At 38.1% G+C, this 21,678-nt stretch overlaps 1 protein-coding gene across 15 annotated transcripts in view; it reads right to left on the bottom strand.

Moving 5' to 3' along the window:
- LOC101703188 (protein FRA10AC1 homolog) overlaps positions 1–11,561 on the bottom strand; it is an 85,190-nt gene extending 73,629 nt beyond the window's left edge. For 2 of the 15 annotated variants that reach the window (XR_015440365.1, XM_087184928.1), the window contains exons 1-4: positions 11,072–11,554; positions 9,477–9,553; positions 2,525–2,620; positions 2,347–2,392 (exon numbers count right to left, since the gene is read on the bottom strand). Coding sequence is in view for 12 of the 15 variants with exons in the window: in XM_087184928.1 (XP_087041054.1) it covers positions 2,347–2,392; positions 2,525–2,620; positions 9,477–9,553; positions 11,072–11,110 (258 nt within the window). In the remaining 3 variants the exon portion in view is untranslated. Of the gene's footprint in view, positions 1–2,346; positions 2,393–2,524; positions 2,621–9,476; positions 9,554–10,580; positions 10,718–10,753; positions 10,805–10,984; positions 11,027–11,071 lie in introns of all 15 variants that reach the window. The other 13 variants (XR_015440366.1, XM_021253064.2, XR_015440367.1 and 10 more) reach the window with 12 other exon arrangements.
- Positions 11,562–21,678: the final 10,117 nt, after the last annotated feature.

Below are 21,678 nucleotides of genomic sequence, written 5' to 3' on the forward strand. Positions count from 1 at the left end.
AGAGCTGAACATGCATACAACAGAAAACTCAGCTTTTATAACTGTTTATAACGATATCCCATTAAAGATACAAAGGTGGAAATGATGATATATGACTGTAATCCCAGTACTAAGGGAGGCTATGGCAAGAGGACCACAAGTTCAAGCCACCTTGTTACCTTCCCATCACTGGGATACAATACACACATCTGCAACTAAAGAAGGAGAGGTTTATTTTGGCTCATGGTTTTACAGGATTAAGTCCATGGATGGCTAGCTCCAGGGCAGAAATATTATGGTAGAAGGGCACTGAAAAGGAAAGATGCTCAACCCATGGCAGCTAAGAAGCAAAGAAAGAAGGGAGGAGACAGGGGAAGAATACACCCTTCCAGGTCACATCCCCAGTGACCTGCCACCTCCAACCTGGCCCACGCCCAACAAAAGACTTTGGGGGGAAATTTTAGATCTAAACCATAAAAAGTCCAATCCAGGTAACTTAGTGAAACCTTGTCAAAATTTAAAAATAAAAACATTTTTAAAGGGATGGGAATGTAGCTTAGTGGTAAAGTGCCCCAGGTTGTTCTGCTATTCTATCCTCAGTCACACACACACACACACACACACACACACACACACACACACACTCTTCTCTCTCTCTCAGACATATAGTGATTTAATTGATCACAATGTATTCTAATAGAAATACTTAATCAGAATAACACTGAGAGAGAGAAAAGGGTGGGGAAGAAGAAAGAGAGGAGAGAGAAAGAGGAAAAAAAAAGCAAGATATCCAGAGATCTTGGTTCTAGCTCTTGAACTACCACTAACTGACCATGGCAAGTCACTTACCCTACTAGAGCAAGGTCAGCAGACTTTTTCTATAAAGGCCCAGATAGGAAACACTGTGGACCTTGTAGGTCATATGGTCTCTTGCAACTGTTCAGTGGTATCATTTTAGCATGAAGGCAACCATAGACAACATGTAAATGAGTAAGCATGGCTGTGTTCCAATATAATTTTCTTATGTCCAAAAATAGGTGCTTGATGGAACAAAGATACACTTCTCCCTATTCTTCATACTAACATCTAATAACCTTGGACAGTATATGAAAAACAAATATAAAAAGACTCAGGAAGTTGGAAAGAAGTAGGTATACCAGACAGGGACTTCAGAGTAGGAGGTGAAATTGGCAACCTGGAAATGCTAGTAAGTATATACTAAACAGCCTCAACAAAAGCCTGTTCTCTAACTAAATGACCAACAGCCAGCCTAATGAGACCAGTAACTTTGAGACAATTATTCTACTCCAAATACCCCAGAAAAAAAAACAGTGCCCCCCCCCATCCCAGAAAAAAATGCCCGGACTTCCAGGCTCACCAGGCTGTAACGAGATGCCCCAGTGCCCCAGTGGTGTCAGAGAAGCAGACTAGATGTTTAAATGCTAAAGGAATAAGTGGCAGATGAGATCCATGGTCAAGCTAAACTACTAAAAGGCATAATTATGAACATCGTGGTACTTCTATAACTTAAAAAAATTACAATGATAAAAAAGTGAAACAGATAAAAAAGGAAAAAAACAGAAACAAAATTTTTGTAAATAGGGAGGGTTGGAGGGGTGGAAGGGAGGGAAAGGGAATGGAGAAAAAACAAGAACCATGATATATCATGTACAGGTAAAAATTCCCAATGTTCAATGTGATCAAAATGCATACCTAAAATGTACCAATAAACTTAATGGAAAAAAAAAAGAAACATGACTATTGGTAGGGGATGAAATTGATATTGTCTACTCTCAATCCAGATCATAGCAATAAATACTCAGATATACATCAGGTCTTGCTTGGTCTCTCTTTCATTCTCCAGTATTCCCAGCAGCAATACGGGTGGCCAGAATAATAGCTACTGTCATGAGCCTTAGTCTTGTGAAAAATCAAGTCGAAATATGGCTTCAACAGGTAATCAGACTATAAACTGCTTATAGTTACATATGAGAGTTAAAGCCAAAGCAGACGTCAGGACAATCCATAAACAGATCTAATATTAAATACAAGTTTTACAGAAACTCTAAGTAGCCAAGATCCAGGTAGGATGAGAATAAATTACAATGAGATTAAAGATTAAGAGAAGTACACAAAAGGAAAATGATGAAAACTTGACAAAAACAAGTTGGAAAAAATATTTCCAGGTTCACAGACTTAATAAGCTTATTTATAAAATACTATTAATATGTTTTATTATTTTAGCCTCTAAATCCTTACTATGTATTAGTAAAATAAATTTACTTTAATGTATAAGATTTTATGATAAAAATTTAAAGTAGGATAACAAAGTAGATTTTAAAATATCTAGAAATATAAAAAGGATACAGCATCCATAGCTATGAGGTGAAACCTTCTATTTTTCGCTTCTTCCCTGTTTAAAAGAAAAGTTTATCTTAAGCACATTCAAATGTCTATGTTTTAATGCATATACTCAAATCCACTAGTCTCTGAGTTTATTAAACATCTTAAATCAAAGAAAGTACTTTATATCAAAATACCATACCTATCCAGCAATTCTGCTGCAACTTGCTTACTGGCCACCTTTCCATGTTTTTCTTTCTGAAATGGCTTTTTGAGCAATAAGTCGTCTTCGATTTTCCTGGTATTTTAAAAAGAAAAATTATTTAGAGTTAATTTTTCTTAAAGGTTGTTTCCTAACTCTTTATATTTTCATAATTAAGCATGTTTTAAAGAACTAGGCAAGCATTGAACTACATCTCCAGCCCACAAAATTCTTAACTTACAAAAGACAAACTAATTTTTTTTTTTTTTTTGGTACTAGGGATCAAACTCAGGACCTTGTGCTTGCAAGGCAGGCGCAGTGCCACTGAACTAAATCCCCAGCCCAAGACACTAATTTTTAATGAGACATTTTACACCTCCTTAATTTTATTTAATACCTATAGAATGGAGAAGATGAAGCCAGGCATGGGTAGCACACACATCTAATTCCACTACTTGGGAGGCTGAAGCAGGAGGATCATAAGTTTAAGTCCCAACTAGGCCACTTAGCAAGACTCTCTCTCAAACTAAAAAATAAAAAGAGCTGGGGATGTAGCTCAGTGCAAAGGCCCTGGGTTCAATGCTCAGTACCAAAAAAAACAAAACAAAACCAAATTATAAAACAGAGAAGATAAACAATCAAATGCATGAGTTTTAACATACTACATTGCTCTCTCATTGTGAAATTAAAAACAACTGCTGATTAATGCATAAAATCAAATTTCTACCCTAAACATAAAACTTGGCCAAGATGTATCCTCTTCATGATATCCAGCCTTTATGTGCAGGCAGTTCTTATTCCTTCCAATTCAATAAAGCCTTCCATGGTCTTCTTCTTTCACGTGTTCATTCATGTAAATATAAGAATCATCTTGCACACAGCTCCCAGGGCAGAAGAGGCTTCTGGGTTGGCATATCAAAGCTCCCACCACAGAGGAGGCTTCTGGGTCAATGTGCCACAGCTCCCAGTGCAGAGAAGGCTTCCAGGTAGACGTGCCACAGCTCCCAGCACAGAGGAGGATTCCAGGTAGGTGTGCCACAGCTCCCAGTACAGAGGAGGCTGCCAGGTCAATGTGCCAGAGCTCTCAGCGCAGAGGAGGCATCCGGGTCAACGTGCCACAGCTCCCAACACAGAGGAGGCTTCCGGGTCAGCATGCCACAGCTCCCAGGCCACAGAAGGCTTCTGGGTAAGCATGCCACAGCTCCCAACGCAGAGGAGGCTTCCGGGTCAATGTGCCACAGCTCCCAGCACAGAGGAGGATTCCAGATCAGCATGTCACAGCTCTCAGTGCAGAGGAGGTGAGCCATGCAGGCACCAGCAGCACTGTACCCCTCCCCCCCAGTTGAAATGAGAAGACACATAAATAAGCCTCAGACCCAGACTGCCAGATCACCTATAGCAACCCCAAAGGGAAACAAAATGGTACACTGATACTCAACCACCTGGACTCCCTGAACTAGCAACGAAAGACAATCTGGAAAAAATGAAATCAGAAATAATTTCTGACATAACAGCACAGATTATGCCCATAGTGCAAGACATGATTAATAAATCTAGAGAGAAACTGAGGAACATGATGGAATCCCAACATAGGAAACAAATGGAACCCATAAAACAGATGCAAATGGATTTCCAGGAGATTAAAAACTCCACTGAAAGTCTATGCAGCAGAATGAGCCAATGTGAAGACAGAATTTCAGATATAGAAGATAAGATTGCAATTAGTGAACAGGAAAAGAAAAATTTCTTTAACATTGTAAGGGACCATAAGAAATCAATCCAGCAGCTGCTAGACGATGCAAAGAAGAATAACATAAGACTGATTGGAGTCAATGAAGAAACAGGAGACAGTGCAGATGACATAAAAAACTGTTCACAGAAGTGATGGCAGAAAACTTCCCAAAGAGGGGAAAAGAACTTGACATACAGATAAGTGAGGCATATAGGACACCAAATAGCCTTGATCAACAAAAATCTACACATAGGCATATAATTGTTAAAATCCCAGAAACCCAACAGAAGAACAAAGTTCTACAAACAGTTGGAGAAAAGAAACAAATAACATACAAAGGAAAGTCCATCAGAATCACAGCAGATTTCTCAACACAAACCCTCAAGGCAAGAAGAGTTTAGAGTGATGTATTTCAAGCCCTAAAGGAATACAACCTCCAACCCATACTGATGCACTCTGCAAAACTATCTTTCAAATTTGATGGTAAGATAAGATCCTTTTGTGACAAAGAGCACCTTAGGAACTTCATGCATATCAAACTAGCACTTCAAAAAATTTTAGACAAAATCCTAGGAAAAGACAATGAGGATCACAAGCCGAGGAAGCCCAGAAGAATGAATCCACTGGGCACGACAACAAATTAAAAGAAAAGGGGGAGAATCCAACAAAAAGAAAAAGTCATGACAATAACTCAATACGTATCAGTTATATGTTAATGGTCTCAACTCACCAATCAAAACAAAGAGACTGGCAGAATGGGTCAAGAAGCAAACTCCAACAATATGCTGCATAAAAGAAACAAGCTTAATTGAAAAAGAAACTCATAGACTCAAAGTTAAAGGGGGGAAAACAATACTCTATGTGATGGGAAATCGAAAAAAATCAGGAGTAGCTATCTCCTTTGCAGACCAAGTGGATTTCAAACCCACACTGATTAAGAGAGACAAAGAAGGACACTACATCCTTGTAAAGGGAACAATCCAAGAGGAAGAGATGACAATCATAAATATCTATGCACCGAACACTAGTGTACTCAACTATATAAAACAAATCCTAACGGACATGAAAAGTCATATAAGCACTAATACAATAGTACTAGGGGACTTCAATACCCCATTGTCACAAATAGATAGATCAACTAGACAAAAAACAAGCAATGAAATACTAGAACTCAATCAAAGTCTTGTACAAATGAAATTAACAGATGTTTACAGAGTGTTTCACCCCACAAAATCAGAATACACATTCTTTTCAGCTGTACACTGGGTCATTCTCCAAAATAGACCACATACTCGCTCATAGAACATATTTAAGTAAGTGCAAAGGAATTGAAGTTATCCCCTGTATATTATCAGACCATAGTGAGATGAAATTGGCGATCCATAGCAAAAGAAACTCAAAATATTTCATAAACACATGGAAATTGAACAACACACTTCTGAATAACCAATGGGTCACAGAGGAAATTAAGCAAGAAATCAGACAGGTCCTTTAATTAAATAATGACAAGACAACATATCAGAATCTATGGGACACAATGAAAGCAGTCTTATGAGGGAAATTCACAGCACTGAATACTCATATTTGGGAAACAGAGTGAGCCCAATTAAACAACCTGATGCTGAACCTCAAGCTTCTAGAAAATGAAGAGCAGGAGAAAACCAATGCCCATAGAAAGGAGGAAATTATAAAGATCAGAGGAGAAATCAATGCAATGGAGACTAAGAGAATGATACAAAAAAAAAAATCAATGAAGCCAAGAGTTGGTTCTTCGAAAGAATAAACAAAATTGACAAACCCCTAGCCAACCTTATCAGAAAAAGGAAAGAAAAGGCCCAAATCCATGCAATTAGGAATAAAAAAGGTTGAAATTACAGCAAACCCAGCAGAAATCCAAAGGATCATCAATATCTACTTCGAGGACCTATATGCCAATAACATGGAAAACACAGAAGAAATGGAAAGATTCCTATACACGTATGAACTACCAAAGTTGAACGAAGAGGACCTAAAAATTCTAAACAACACAATATCAATCAATCACATTGAAAACATAATTAAAAACTTACCAACTAAGAAAAGCCCAAGTCCTGATGGCTTCACTACTGAATTCTACAAGACATTTAGAGAGGAGCTACTGCCACTACTGTTTAAACTCTTCAATGAAATTGAAAGGGAAGCAAGACTCCCAAATTCGTTCCTGGAAGCAAGCATCACCTTGATCTCCAAAGCAGAGAAAGACTCAACCAAAAAAGAGACCTATAGGCCATTCTTACTAATGAACATAGATGTAAAAATACTTACTAAGATACTGGCAAATAGAATGCAGAAGATCATCAAAAAGATCATACACCCTGACCAAGTGGGATTCATCCCAGAGATGCAGGGATGGTTCAACATATGCAAATCAATCAATGTAATACACTATATCAATAGAGCCAAGGACAAAAACCATATGATCATCTCAATAGATGCACAAAAAGCATTCCACAAAATCCAACATCCATTTATGATAAAAACCCTACAAAAAACTGGAATAGACAGTCTCTACCTCAATCTGATCAAAGCCATCTATGAAAAACCAACAGCCAGTATCATATGACATGGTCAAAAACTGAAATCCTTCACACTAAAATCAGGAGCAAGATAAGGATGTCCACTATCACCACTCCTGTTCAATATAGTTCTGGAAACATTAGCCATGGCAATTAGACAAGAGGAAGAAATAAAAGGAAGATAGGAAATGAAGAAGTCAAATTGTCATTATTTGCAGATGACATGATACTCTATATAGAAGACCCCAAGAACTCCACCAAAAGCCTTCTAGACTTAATAACCAAATTCAGTAAAGTAGCTGGATACAAGCTCAACACACAAAAATCAATAGCTTTCCTCTAAACGAACAACAGTCTCACTGAGAGAGAATTAGGGCAAACAATTCCTTGCACAATAGCATCCAAACAACTGAAATGCCTAGGAATCAACCTAACAAAAGAAATCAAAGACCTCTTCTCTGAAAACCATAGGACTCTGAAAAAAAGAGACTGAAGATGATATCAGAAAATGGAAAGACATCCCCTGCTCCTGGGTAGGAAGGATCAATATAGTGAAAATGACCATACTTCCAAAACTTCTATATAGATTCAATGCAATCTCAATTGAAATCCCAACAGCATACTTCATGAACCTTGAAAAAACAATCCAAAACTTCATTTGGAACAAGAAGAGACCCAGAATAGCAAAAGCAATTCTAGGTAACAGAGATATGGCAGGGGGTATTACAACCCCCAACTTGAAACTATACTACAAAGCTACTGTGATAAAAACAGCATGGTACTGGCAAAGAAACAGACTGAGGACCAGTGGAACAAATTACAAGATGCAGAAACAACTCCAGACACACTCAGCCACCTCATCTTTGACAAAGGAGCCAAACAGCCTCACCTGAAGAAAGATAGCCTCTTTAATAAATGGTGCTGCAGAAATTGTTTCAACTTGACAAAGACTAAAACTAGATCTATATCTCTCACCATGGACTAAACTAAAATCAAAATGGATTAAAGATCTAAATATTAAAACAGAAATGCTGAACCGGCTGGAACAGAGGTTAGGTAGAACTCTTGAAAACATTGGTGTAGGAGAAGATTTTATGAACAACACCTCAGTTGCCCGTGAACCAGCACAAACAATCAACAAGTGGTATCTCTTCTTACTAAAAAGCTTCTGCATAGCAAGAGAAACCACCCACAGTGTGAAGAGACAACCCACAATGTGGGAAAAAATTTTCACCAGCAGTCCCTCTGACAAAGGTCTACTATCTCAAATCTATAAAGAAATTTAAAAAATCAGACCTCCCAAATTTAAAGGCCCATTCTAAAAATGGGCATCTGAAATGAACAGACATTTCTCACACAAAGAAGTAGAAATGGCAAATAAACATATGAAAAAATGTTCAACATCACTGGTCATTCAAGAGATGCAAATGAAAACAATGCTGAGATTCCACCTCACTCCAGAAAGAATGGCTGCTATCAAGAAATCAACCAATAACACATGCTGGTGGGGCTGTGGGGAAAGAGGAACACTGCTCCACTGCTGGTGGGAGTATAGACTGGTGTAACCACTGTGGAATTCAATATGGAGATACCTCAAAGAACCAGGACTGGAAGTCCCATTTGATCCAGCTATTCCCCTGTTGGGGATCTTTCCCAAAGAATTAAAAGAATCATACCACAGTGATATATGTGCACCCATGTTCATAACAGCACAGTTGTAATAGCTAACACTTGGAAGCAGCCCAATTGCCCATCAACTGGAGACTGGATCAAGAAAATGTGGTTTTTTTAATAAAATGGAGTACTACTCAACCATAAAAAATGAGAAATTAGAGACATCTATTGCTAAATGGATGCACATTGAGGTGATACTCTTAGGTGAAATAAATAGGACACACATGTGTAAATACCAAATAGTTTCTCTAGTGTGAGAAACTGAAAGTGTAAATAAGGACTCAAAGGTGTAAGAGATAATGTGAAATAGGAAGAAAAGGGGCAAAGGGGAAGGGGAAGTGGGAGGGGTAGGGGAACGGAAAGAAAGGAATGGAATTAATATGAGAAAATGAAAAAATGGAAACAAAGTCTTTGTAAATAGGGAGGGATGGAGGGGTTGAAGGAATCGCAGGGGAAGGGGAAAAAATAAGAACTAAGAGAGTTTATGAAAAGGTGCAAATTTCCAATGATGAATGTCATTATATTGCATACCTAAAAAGTACCAATAAAAGATATGGTTTAAAAAAAAAAAAAAAGAATCATCTTTCATTACAATCTCATCCTCCACACTAACCTCACCTTGAAGGCAAGTACTAGGAAGAGAGCACCAACCAAGACCCTTCTGAGCTATGACATTTCCAAGTACACAGTCCTTAACAGGTGAATGAAGAATACATGCAAAAGAGAAATCTGAGATCTATAATTTCTTTCCTTTTTCCTCCTTCTCTTTCAATAAACCTCTTCCCATCACAAAACTTTATTTTCTTATTTTTCCCACAACTATTCTCTAATTTTGAATCAATTTATTATGGTTTAGTGAACAAAAATTAATTCAGTAAGGCAGCTGCCTTCACATACATACAAACACAATCCAAAAAAGTTCAGTATTATTTATTTATACCTCATAACAATCTAGAAAGAATGTGAAATACAGATCAATAAAATTACTTACCTTTTTTTCCTTCTGCTGGATTCTCCACCACGTTCATCATCACTAAAATCAGAGTCATAGCCTCCATGCCCATACATCTGCAAAGGAGTATAACACCTAAGTTTAGAATCTAAATTGCCAATTGTTCAAGAACAGAATTTTTAAAAAACAAGAGATCTTAAAAAGCCACAATTGTTTTAAAGAAGCATGGTAGGCAGGTTACTGTTCATGGGTTTTCCAGCCATCTAAAACTTTCACTTATTTTGAAACAAACTTACTCTTCAGAAAAGGCAACAACATTTTTGACCTTTAATTACCACTAGAAGAAAAAGGGAGGTTACTCTGGCCTTCCCTTTGAAACTTAGGCCCAGAAACTGCAAGGTGACTGCATACAAGGTTCAGCAATGCTTCACTTTTATTTGACTCAGATTAATAAGTTACTGTGTACAGTTATGTATCCCACAGATGTTTCATTCAATAGCAAATCATATATATCTTTGGTCCCATAAGATTAAAATGGCACTGAAAAATTCCTATTGCCTAGTATTTTTATTATTTTTTTCTACATTTATGTACACAAATACATTGTGTTACAAGTGTCTACAATGTTAAGTACATGTTGTAAAGGTTTATAGGAGCCATAGACTATTCTATAGAGCCTAGATGTGTAGACTATACCATGTAAGTCTGTGTATATTCTATGATGTTCACACAATGTTGAAACTAATGACACATTTCTCAGAATGTATCCCTATCATTAAGATATGCATGACTATATCACCAATATTGTTCCAGACATTGTACTAAGTACTTTACAAACAGTGCCTATGATTCTGAAGTTAGGAGCTATTATCTCCATTCCAGTGATGAAAAAAATCAAGGACATGAATCAAGTAAATCAATTTTATAAAGCAAATAAGCAGCTAAACTGATCTACTTGATTCTTATGCCCACAATTTTAACTATTCCTAATTGCCCCTCTGGAATATGATTAGCCATATCCATAGGAATTACAGTATTTGTGAATGATACACTATCAAGTAGTGAAATCTGTCCTGGTACCTTTTTCAACATATCTAAAGATTTCTACCTTCTTTTACATTTATTCAAGGTAAACTAACTTACCCTTTGGCTTAGTCAATTTTATCTTGTTTCAACTCATTTTTTAAGTAGCATTATTAGAAATGCTGTAAGACTTCAGTTGTCAGTTGTGTTGGAAAGAAACTCCTGGCTCCAGCATTACATTGAATTTGGGACACACTCTAAGGCAGACAAAAACAAAAACAAAAAACCCCTACCCTGGCTTGCACCCTTCAAAGATGAACTGGTTCCACATCCTCCCTTTCTTCCTATGTTGATGGAGGAAAAACATGGTGTGGAGCTTAGCGACATGTTCTAAAATCAGTCTACCAGAATTCAAAGCCTGGGTCTGCACTTTCCGCTCGTCTTTCTTTGGGCATGTCCCTATCCTTTCTGGGCCCGTTTGCCCATTTATAAAATAAGGCTAATAAAAAGATTAAATGACTTACCACATCTACAGGGTTTTAAAACAGTGGCTGGTACAGTAAACCCTGTAAATGTTAACTATGAGCACCATCATCATCTTGCTCCCTTACCTGCACTACCACTTCCTGCCCTTGCTCCCACTCCCCCATTTCTTTTCCGCTGGCAGCTTTATACGTCCCATACTCAGTGGTTGTAATAAAAAGCTTTCACTCACTTCAAGCTACGAAATAAACTGACGAGAGTCAGAAAATCTCGAAAACGGAGACGCCGAGTATTTCCGGAATCTGTCACCGAAAAATTTTTTTTTACAATCCACAAGAAGGAGGCACAAGTTTCGAGGTCCTTCTTCCCGCCACCAAATATACTCGCGGCCTTCCTTACACACCCCTTCCCTTCTGTGCCTCCCTGCTCTGCCAAGTTCGACCCGTGAGTTGTTGCAGCTGCAGCGACCATAGATCAAGCCTGAGTTACAGGCCGACCCCCTACGCCAAAGCCGCGCAGCTTGTCACCGCCGTTAAGTCAGCCGCTCACTCCGTCCCTCTCCCTATGGGCTCCGACCTGGAGCCACTTCCGGTCGGACTTGGCCGCGTGTCACACCTAAAAGGCACCGTCCCCGGGTACGTCGATTTTGTGCTACAACCAGGACACCTATGGGAAACAAGGGTGGCCGAAGAAAAGGCCCGAAAGGGGAAGCCGAGACTGGTAGCTTTTCATGAAGCGCAACCTCTACACTTTTTCTGGGGTTCCATTCTTTCCCCTGTAAGGAATCTACCAAGTAGTACCGTGTGATACTGCCTCCAGCTCAGCCTACGCCCGTCATTTAAAAATATACTTTGTTTTAGAAGAAAAAGCCTGCCTGCCTATCACCGGCCGTTCTGCCTAGTAACCTTAGTAACGCCTCCTCAGAGCATACTCAGGCAGCATCTCAGCCTCAGATCAGCTTCTCCCTTTCCCCTCTCCTCCCAGTGAAACAGTTCTCATAATTAGAACAAAAATAACTTTCCATCGTTTCACCACCCACACAATAGACACTGTTCTAAATGCAGTGTCGGTGGCAGGAGAACTCAACGAATTTGTAAAGAAAGAAAGAACAGGAAGTAGGAGAGATTTTACAGAGTCGTGGTTTCTCTGCCAACCAGGGTCCTGGCACATGTGAAAAGAGATCCAAAATAGAATCTTTAAAAAAAATTCAAGAAGAAAAATTAAATTAAGCTCCACCAGGTTCTCCCTGAATTGTGCCTTTTCTGCATCAAGACGCCCACTCTGCTTTCCACTCTGGTTACTGAGTTCAGGTCTTGTCTCCCTCAGGCATCTGCAGTAATTCATTTTTGATTCCTCCTCAGTACCCAATCTGTGACTTGGAAATCACAAACCCTAATTAAATATTTGTTCAATTGAATTGGCATGCCTCTGGCGTCTGCAACAGGCCCTTTTTACAGAAAACCTTGGCACTTAATGCACATTCATTGTACATCTTTTGCCCTAAACAGTAGATAATATCCTTCTCAGTTCAAGGCTCCTATCCTTGACAGTAAATACATCCTGCTTTACCCAGCGCAGTGAATGTGATCTTGAAAAGCTGTAACTTAAATAACTGCAAATGCAATTATTTCAAATGCAGTTGGATTATACTTCAATAGAAACGTTTGCATAAAAATTTAAAGCAATGGGAAGCTTCACAGTTTAATGTTATTCTATATTGAAATATTTTGTCAAGTAATCCTTTTTTGGCAAATATCTTGAAAATATACTTTGTTCTTTAATTTTATTACTAATAAAACTAAACGTATCTGTATCTTGTATCCAATTTCCTTTCTACCAATATTAGACATTTAGTAGCATTTTTCTTTCCTCTCTAGTATCTTTTTGACTGTTGCTTCATTTTACTCTTCCAACAACTCTGTGCTGCTAAGAGCCTTGTTTTTAAATAAATAAGGAAAGAGAGGTGCAAACCTAGTGAGGGTTTAAAACTGGGTGGTACTTGCCTCTCCTGAAGACCCAGAGCCCCGCCCCCAACGAATGGATTGTGTGGGAAGTAGCTTCTGGTTCCAACATTTCTAAGAATTTCATTTCTGTCACTACAGTCCATTTAAGCAAAGATTTTTATTTTTTGCTTTGAGCAGCTACTGAAAAGGAGTAGAGTGAAAATACATGCTAGGGATAGATCACGTGATCTGAATTTAAAACAATGAAAATGGTGTAAAATCTACCTGATCAGAAAATTTCAAATTAGCAATTATAGCTCAACAATAGTAAAACACACAAATATTTATTAAGTGCCTACTCTGGGCAAAGGATTCGCATGGTTATCAGGGCTATAAACATATAAACGCCATTCTTTAACCTTGAGGGTTGACTAATAAGAAAAACAGACTATGTGAATAGTAACCACAATATTTTCTTTCATGTGCCAATGCCTAGAAAGTGGCATGAACTTGTGGTTCACAATCTGTAAAACGTGTTATTTCAATGAATAAGTAAATGTAATCATGCATCAATGTTGTATAACTCCAATGAAGCAACAAATGGTAGATATGAGGTAGTGGTGAGGGAAATTGGGTGGTGATGGAGGTAATAATACCAGGTAATTTTTGAAATACAAACTATAAATGTCTATTCTACTAATACTGTATATCTTTGAGATTTCATTTTCCAAAAATGATCACACCAGTATTTCCCATTACACTTTTTTTTTTTTGGTATTGGGACCTTGCGCTTGCGCAGGTGATGGAACCACTGAACTAAATCCCCAGGCCTACACATGCTCTCTTATGACACTACTCCTCCATGGCAAGCTGGTACCTATGGACCCAGCTAGGAATGTCAGTGAGTACAGTACAAATAATGTCAAGAGAAATCTAAGACTGGCCAGGGATTTAGCTCAGTGGTTCTGCTGCCTGCCTCACAAGTGCAAGGTACCGAGTTCGATCCCTGGTACCAAAAAAAAAAAAAGAGAGAGAGAAAAATCTAAAACTAAATTGCAAAAGACAATAGAGCTCTTGCTTGGCTCTTCTGTCTCCTTCTGTAGCTGACTTAAAATAGAGTAGAAATGAGCTGTCTCTGCTGAACCCACCCAGATTGCAGATTCATAAGCAAATTAAATTAAATGTTTTGTAGTGGCTTGTTATATATCAGTAGATAATCAGAACCACGTGTTTCTCACAACATTTGCTAAGACTTCAGCCTCTTCAGATTTACTTTTCTCTCCACCTGGAATCCCCTCCATATTTGTCTGATTCCTTTTTATCCTTCAAACCTGAGCTTAGATGAAAGAAGGCTTTCATGACCAAATTGTCATTGTAATTCACAGACTGGGTAGGATTACCATGGTACACATATTACTTTCTGCAGCAATTAACTACATAAGTACATATGAATAATTTAGTAGTGTCTGTCTTCCTCTACTTTTTTAGTCCTCATTGCTCAGCACAGTGTGGCACACATAATAGTTCAAAACTTTTAGGTACTATTGTCCCCATTTTACATATAAGGAAACAGACTTAAAGAAATTAATTCTCCCAGAGTTATGAGCAAGTAAATAGGGACACAGTTATTACTGACTCCAAAGTTCATACTACTGAACACCTTATTTATTGCCTTTCAATAAAGCCTATGGTAATTTCTGACATTTAGAAGATTAGAATCTATTTTTCATGAAGAAAAATTGTCAGATAAGTTTATCAGAACAACTGGCAGGAAGTGCTGGCAATGGAAATGAAGAATTTAATTGAAGAGTGAGTTGAAGGGGCCGGGGATTTAGCTTAGTGGTTCCGTCACTTGCCTTGCAAGCACAAGGACCCGAGTTTGATCCCTGGTACCAAAAAAAAAAAGAGTGAGTTGAAGAAATAGAGGGTAGAAGTTATGAGTCATTGGGTATATTGGGTAAAGTGCACAGAAGTTAAAGATGCTTTCAAAGCTGAAGAGACCTGAAAGAAGATGAGTATCTTGATGAACCTGAAAGAGGTAAGTGAAAAACTGACATTGTCTTGGGGAAATGATGAGTTGGGATGGGAATTTGAAACTATACCAAAACATATAAAAGATTAAAATACTTCTTCCATGCAAAATGATAATGTTGTATACTTTCTTCTAGCATTCTCCACCCCTTCACTCTTTATCTGTTCCATCTCTTTTGTGGGTCCCCATTCCTTTCCATCCTCCACCCCTCCAACACAACATTATTGTTGTCCTCTGCATCAAAACTTTTCTGACTTCAAAGTCAACCAGACCTGCATTGGAATCTGATCTTGTCATTCACGAACTAGGAGACTTTGGGCAAATTATTTTTCTGAGACTTTATTTCCTCATTTATAAAATAAGATAGTGATAGTATCTATAGATATTGATGAAGTTTAAAATTAAATGAAGCAGACAAATCCTGTAAGCATAACAAAGACTTTGAAACATCATTGAAAGATGAAGACCTATTAAAAGTTAAATGATGCAGGTAAAATGATGTCTGGTTCATAGTACCTGTGTAATAAATGCTACATCAGGAAAGAATCAGATTACAGGCATTCTTTTCAGAGAATAAGTTTAACAGTTTACTCCTCCTCAAATATGGTCCTGAAACATATCCATATATATATAGTCCCATAATCAATGACCTCCGGTTAATTATGGTTTTTCTAAAATAAACAGGTCTGGGTCGACTGGATAATATGGTTTTTAAAACTCCTGATTTCTACCAAACAGTATACAAAAGAAAACAGAAAAATGGCACCATAATTTCTTTCTTTAAAAAATTTCTTTTTGCAGGATTGGGTATTGAAACAAGGGCCTCGTGCATGCAATATCTTTAGCCTTTCTGTTTTTCATTTTGAGATGAGGTTTCATTAGGTTGCCCAGGCTTGCCTCAAACTTGCAATTCTCCTGTCTCAGCCTCCAGAATAGCTGGAATTATAGGTGTGTGCCACTGCATCCAACCTCGCAATATCTTTCTTAGAGTTGAAAAAACTTTCTTAAATAGGACACACCAGGACCTAACCATAAAGGAAAAAATAAGTAATTAAGAACTTCTGTTCCCTCAAAAGACTTTATTAAGAAAATAAAAAGGGGGGCTGGGGATTTAGCTCAGTGGTTCTGCTGCCTGCCTTGGAAGCGCAAGGTCCTGAGTTCTGTCACAAGGGAAAAAAATGTCTGATATATCCAACAAATTATCAAAATATATAAAGAACTTTAAAAATCATTATATAAAAGGCAGAAACCTAAGAAATGAAAATTAAGAACACAGTGCAAATTAACACCAACCAGAATGGCTTAATGAAAGGGACAGATATAAAACTGGTAAAGCTGTAGAATAATTTTAAATTTTACATGCTGATGGTGGGCATATAAAGGGTACAACTACTTGTGGAAAAAAAGTGTTCAGTAGTACCTACTAATGCTGAATATACATATCCTATGCCTCAAATATTCCACTCAGTATATTTTCAGCAGGGAACTCTATATACAGTCACTGAAAGAATGCTAATAACAACTCTGTTTGTGAGGAAAAAACTGAAGGCAATCCAAATGTCTATTGACATTAGAAAAATGGTTAAGTACAATAAATTGTAGTTTATTTGCATAGTGGAATTCTGTACATCAATGAAAGTGAACAACCTAGGACTATATACACAGCAGTATGACTGAATCTCAAAAACATAATGCTGAGCAAAAGAGTATTGCATATGCAAAAGAATACATACATGACCCCCTTTATATAAAAATAAAAGCAAGTAAATATGATAAATATATGATGTAATACAAATATTAATTAGTTAAACTTATTCATTCAACATTGTATATATACTTTAAAATAATATGCTGTGCATAGTAAATACATAAAATATTATCTATCAATTTTTGGAGTGTTGGTTTTCTGTTTTGTTTTGTTTTTGTGGCACTGAGTGCTATACCACTGAGAAGCATCCCCATCTCCCCCCCTTTATTTTTTGTACTGGGGATGGAACTCAGGACCTTGCACTTTCGAGGCAGGTGCAGTGCCACTGAGCTAAATCCCCAGCCCTACCCAACCCTTTTTATTTTTAATTTTGAGGCAGTGTTTCACTAAGTTGCTCATATATATATATATATATATATATATATATATATATATATATGGCATAGGTGCAAATGAACCATTCATATAATGAACACCAGGATCAGAAGCAGAATATTATTTTTCCAGACCCCCGTGTTTCTTGCCTTGTCCCTGTTTCTAGTCACTTTCCCTATGCCCACCAGGAAAACTATTACCTGGCTTAGAACAAGATAGATTACATTTATTTGAGTTTTAAAAAATAGATGGCTAAATCGGGCATGGTGGCATATGCCTATAAAGACAGAGAGGCACTTACTGGGACATATAAGATGTGAGGCAGAAATAGGAATACTAAATGTCCCTGGAATACTGATGTGCTGATTTTTTGTCACATAATATCTATAGCTATGAAGATTTCATGCCTCATCCAGTAACTGCAAAGGGGAGAGATCCACTGTAATAATGAAGGTTGATAGGTGCTGTGCCTCTGGATCTTTCCTGAAGAGCTGGCTGGGCCTGAGGCTATAGTCATGGGAAAGACATAATCCCCACCATCAAGATTCACCTCTAGGTCAGACCCAGACACAGGGACAGACAATTACAATACAGTGGTAGTAAGTGGTAATAGGGACAGCCCAGAGGGATATAGAAATACCAGGAAAGAAGCCTTAATCCTGAAGGTTGGAAGACCAAAAATGCTTCAGATACAGAGGATTTGTTTAAGTTCAAAAATGCTTAAACTACAGGGTTCAACTCTGTACTCCAAACTGTGCTGACTTTGCATCCAAAGGAAAAGGAGTATGAGAATGTCCCCCCAGGCCTCCCACCTTCACCAATAAACACCAACAACAACCTTTTATATAAGGTGTAAGTAAGAACTGACCAAATCATATGATCTTAAAGTTTATGAGCACTAAGTTTACCACATAGAGAGTGTGCTTGTATGATCAAGGCAAATATCCAATGAAGCAAGGCATGCACTTAGGGACACATGTCATCATTATTATGCAGTCAGTTGAGGCAACATAAATAGTAAGAAATTTCTATTTTTTTTTCTTTTGCTTTTTTTAAAGGTTTTTTGGAGACAGGGTCTTGCTGTGAAATTCAGCTTGTCTTGAACTCACTATCCCAGGCTGGTCTTGAACACACAGCAATTCTGCCTTAACCTCCCGAGTGCTGGGATTTGAAGCATGCACCACCACACCCAACTAGTAAGCAATTTCTCTAAATAATGCCTTGATTAACAATTCTCTGACAGTAAACTCTCTTTGGCTATTTATCCTGGTACCAGAGATGACAACTGGTTGTAGGAAATGGAAAAACTTCAACATACCAGAAAACACAAGTGACTGAATAGGTTCAGGTGAGCAGCAGTAACTAGGAGATGGAAATTATATGACAGTCTTTGTTTAGGCTGCATAAAAGAATAGCATCCAAAGTAATGCTTGTATTCATAAAAATAACTTTTTAAGTAACATACATTGTCATCAGGAATTTTGTTTAGTAATGTAGGAGACATATAACAGGCCAGAATTGCTGGAGCAATACACTTTTCAAAAGAATTTACAAATCTTGATTTTAAATTTAATATCCTGATTCCTAATATAGGAAGGAGGGAAGTTAAGGAAAGAAGGAAGGAAAAATAAAAATGAAATCCCCTGTGCCTAGTTCTTGAGACACTGGCAGATCTTATAGTCACAGCATTCCCCCTTGCAATAATCTTTTTTTAAATAACAGTCTCTTCTTATTAAGGTCAAATTTGCTTTTTATTTGACAATGTCTATATGCATCTTATCCTAAGTAGCATAACTGCTGAAAAGGAAGTATGCTTTTGAAAATCCTCTGCTAAGAACATAAGTCCTATTTATTGGATGCTGACAAGAATTAAACAGCCACTGAATGGATCATAGGAGAAGGAGGTGATAGAGGTCAAGAGTAAGGTCATTTGTCTCTCGTGGCTTCCATGACATCACACTTAGTTTTCCCTCTTCTCAGATGCCTTCTGAGGCTCTTATTGTGTGGTAGGCTACGACCAAGTATTCTTTGTACCTTAATCTATCAGCCATTCCTATGACTTCAAGGATCATCCACATACTGATGTGTACCAGTTTATGTGTCCAGCACAGATTTATCGATTGCTCCTCCACCAGACAAAATTAATTTGCATCTTTATGGTCAAGAATCATTTGCATTACTATCAGTTTTTTACAAAGTTGTCAAATAGCTCAAAGACAATGAAAACCTGGACAACTCAGTAGTGTGCTAGACAGGATAGACAGTAATGTATTTTGCTTTCCAAGTCTTTTAGCAATTTTTCCTGATGTCGCCTCCAAGGCCCTCCCCAACCCTAATCCAGCAGTAAGATAAACAAACATGCTGCTCTCTATTGCCCCTTTAGTTGTTTAGCACCAGGCTAGCTACTGAGAGTAGTACTGTTCTGCTCTCAAGGACTGTGTAAGTGCCAGGTTGGGGAGGTATAACTACACAGCCATTCCTGCTACAAAGACTTACTATCTATTATGAACCAGAATGATTCTATGAGCATAGCTGGGAGGGAGGCAGACATAGTCCCTGCTCTCTTGAGCCTTATTTTCCAGGTAAGTGACAGGAAGAATATGTAAATAAAATAATTAAAACTATGATCAAGCCAATGAAGGGAGACAGCTGCTGACAAAGAAAATCACCAAGAGGGGCCTCTGTAAGCTGGTGGTCAGGATTGGCTGCTCATAATAGAAATCTGAGATTTGAGATGAAGGAGTCAACCATTCTGGGTGCAGGGGGTAGGGGTGCCAGGAAGCCAGCCAAATGGCCATCTCTAAAGTCTATCCGCATCCTCTGTGCTTCTAGGGACAGGCCTGCAGCAGCTGCAGTTATTGTTTGTCTCTGCCCAGGGTCCTGGGGTTTGTGAGAGACCAGAAAGGCCAAGTCCTGCCCTCCCAGCAGTGTTTCTAGCTGCTTTTGCGTCAAAGCTCCAAAAGACTGTCAGGGGAAGAGAAAACCTCCTCCCTAACCTGCTCACCTTCCTATCTTCTCAGTCAGGATTTCCTTTTAAATTTCTCCCTATCTGCTAAGTGAAGCTTGAAATGTCTTCAATACATGAACAACAGTTGAACCCACAGAGTGAGAAAGGGCTTTAAAAATGTAAATGATTAAAAGAATTAACACTTTAGTGTGACAGTGTAAAATGATCAGCTCTTTTGCTGAGCTGATTTGATTAGAAAACTGCAAAGCACAGAGATCTCATGGGCAATAGGAAAGATCAAGGGTAAAGTGGTGCAATGAGCAACAGGATCAATGTTATCTGCCTCATAGCTTTGTCCAGGACCTGGGCTGAAGCTCATCTCTATTCCAAAATCATTTCATACTGCTCCATGGCTCCCACCAGGAGGTTGGCACTAGAAGGGTAAGGTTGGGAACCATCTGCCCAAATTGGAGCACTACTCCTGGGGACAGAAAACAGAGGGAGGAGCAGGTGGAGGGCAGTCTGAGGGGCAGAGATATGGGCAGAGGAAGAAACAGGAGATGTAGAGCAACAGAATGAGAGAGCCCACAGAACCAAAAAAAATTGTATCATAGCAACAGAGGGAAGTGTTAAAGAGAGGACATGGCCAGTTATGTCAATACTGTTTTTCAAAATGTATATTCTCAGAACACCTGATGATGGGGGTACTGTTAAGAATTCAGATTCTGAGGCTGTGACCACACTCAGCTAAGAATAGGGCATTAGAGACAGAACTTGGCAATTACATAAGTACTTAGTGATTCTGATGCTTATTCTGGAGTGCAGTTTCACTTTTTGTGATTTCAGTTACCTGCAATCAACTGGGGTCCAAAAATTTTAAATGAAAAAATCCCAGAAATAAACAACTTATACGTTCTAAATTGTATACCAGTCTGAATAACATGATAAAATCTCACCCAATTCTGCTCTGTCCAGTCTGCTGTATAAACTGTTTCTTTGTCCAGTGCATCCACACTGTATATGCTACCTGCCTGTTAGTCACTTAGTACCTGCCTCATTTATCAGATGGACTGTTGTAGTAACACAGTGTCTAGATTCAAGAAACCTTTATGTTGCATAAATAAATCTCCGAAGTAAAATAGTAGTGGTGCTAGCAATTCAGATATGTCAAATATATCAAGTGAAAAAGTGAAAGATTTCAATAAGAAAAGGAAAAAATAATTGTATACTGAGATTGAAATTTACAATACATTTGGGAGGCTGATTTTTTTAAGTTCTTTATAGATTCTAGATAGTAGACCTTTGTCTGAGGAACAGCAGGTGGAAAATTTTTCCCACATTGTGGGCTGTCTCTTCACACCATTGGTGGCTTCTCTTGCTGTGCAGAAGCTTTTTAATAAGAGATCCCACTTGCTGATTGTTTGTGCTGGTTCATGGGCAACTGAGGTTTTGTTCATAAAATCTTTTCCTACACCAATGTCTTCAAGAGTTCTACCTAACCTCTGTTCCAGCTGGATCAGCGTTTCTGTTTTAATATTTAGATCTTTAATCCATTTTGATTTTAGTTTAGTGCATGGTGAGAGATATAGGTCTAGTTTTAATCTTTGACAAGTTGAAACCCAACTTTCCCAGCACAATTTATTAAATCAGACCTCCCAAATAACGACCCAATCCAAAAATGGGCATCTGAAATGAACAGACATTTCTCAGACAAAGAAGTAGAAATAGCA

This window comes from Heterocephalus glaber, unplaced genomic scaffold (genome assembly GCF_053883595.1).
Source record: "Heterocephalus glaber isolate CG9 unplaced genomic scaffold, H.glaber_assembly_v1.0 deba00001497, whole genome shotgun sequence".
NCBI lineage: Eukaryota > Metazoa > Chordata > Mammalia > Rodentia > Bathyergidae > Heterocephalus > Heterocephalus glaber.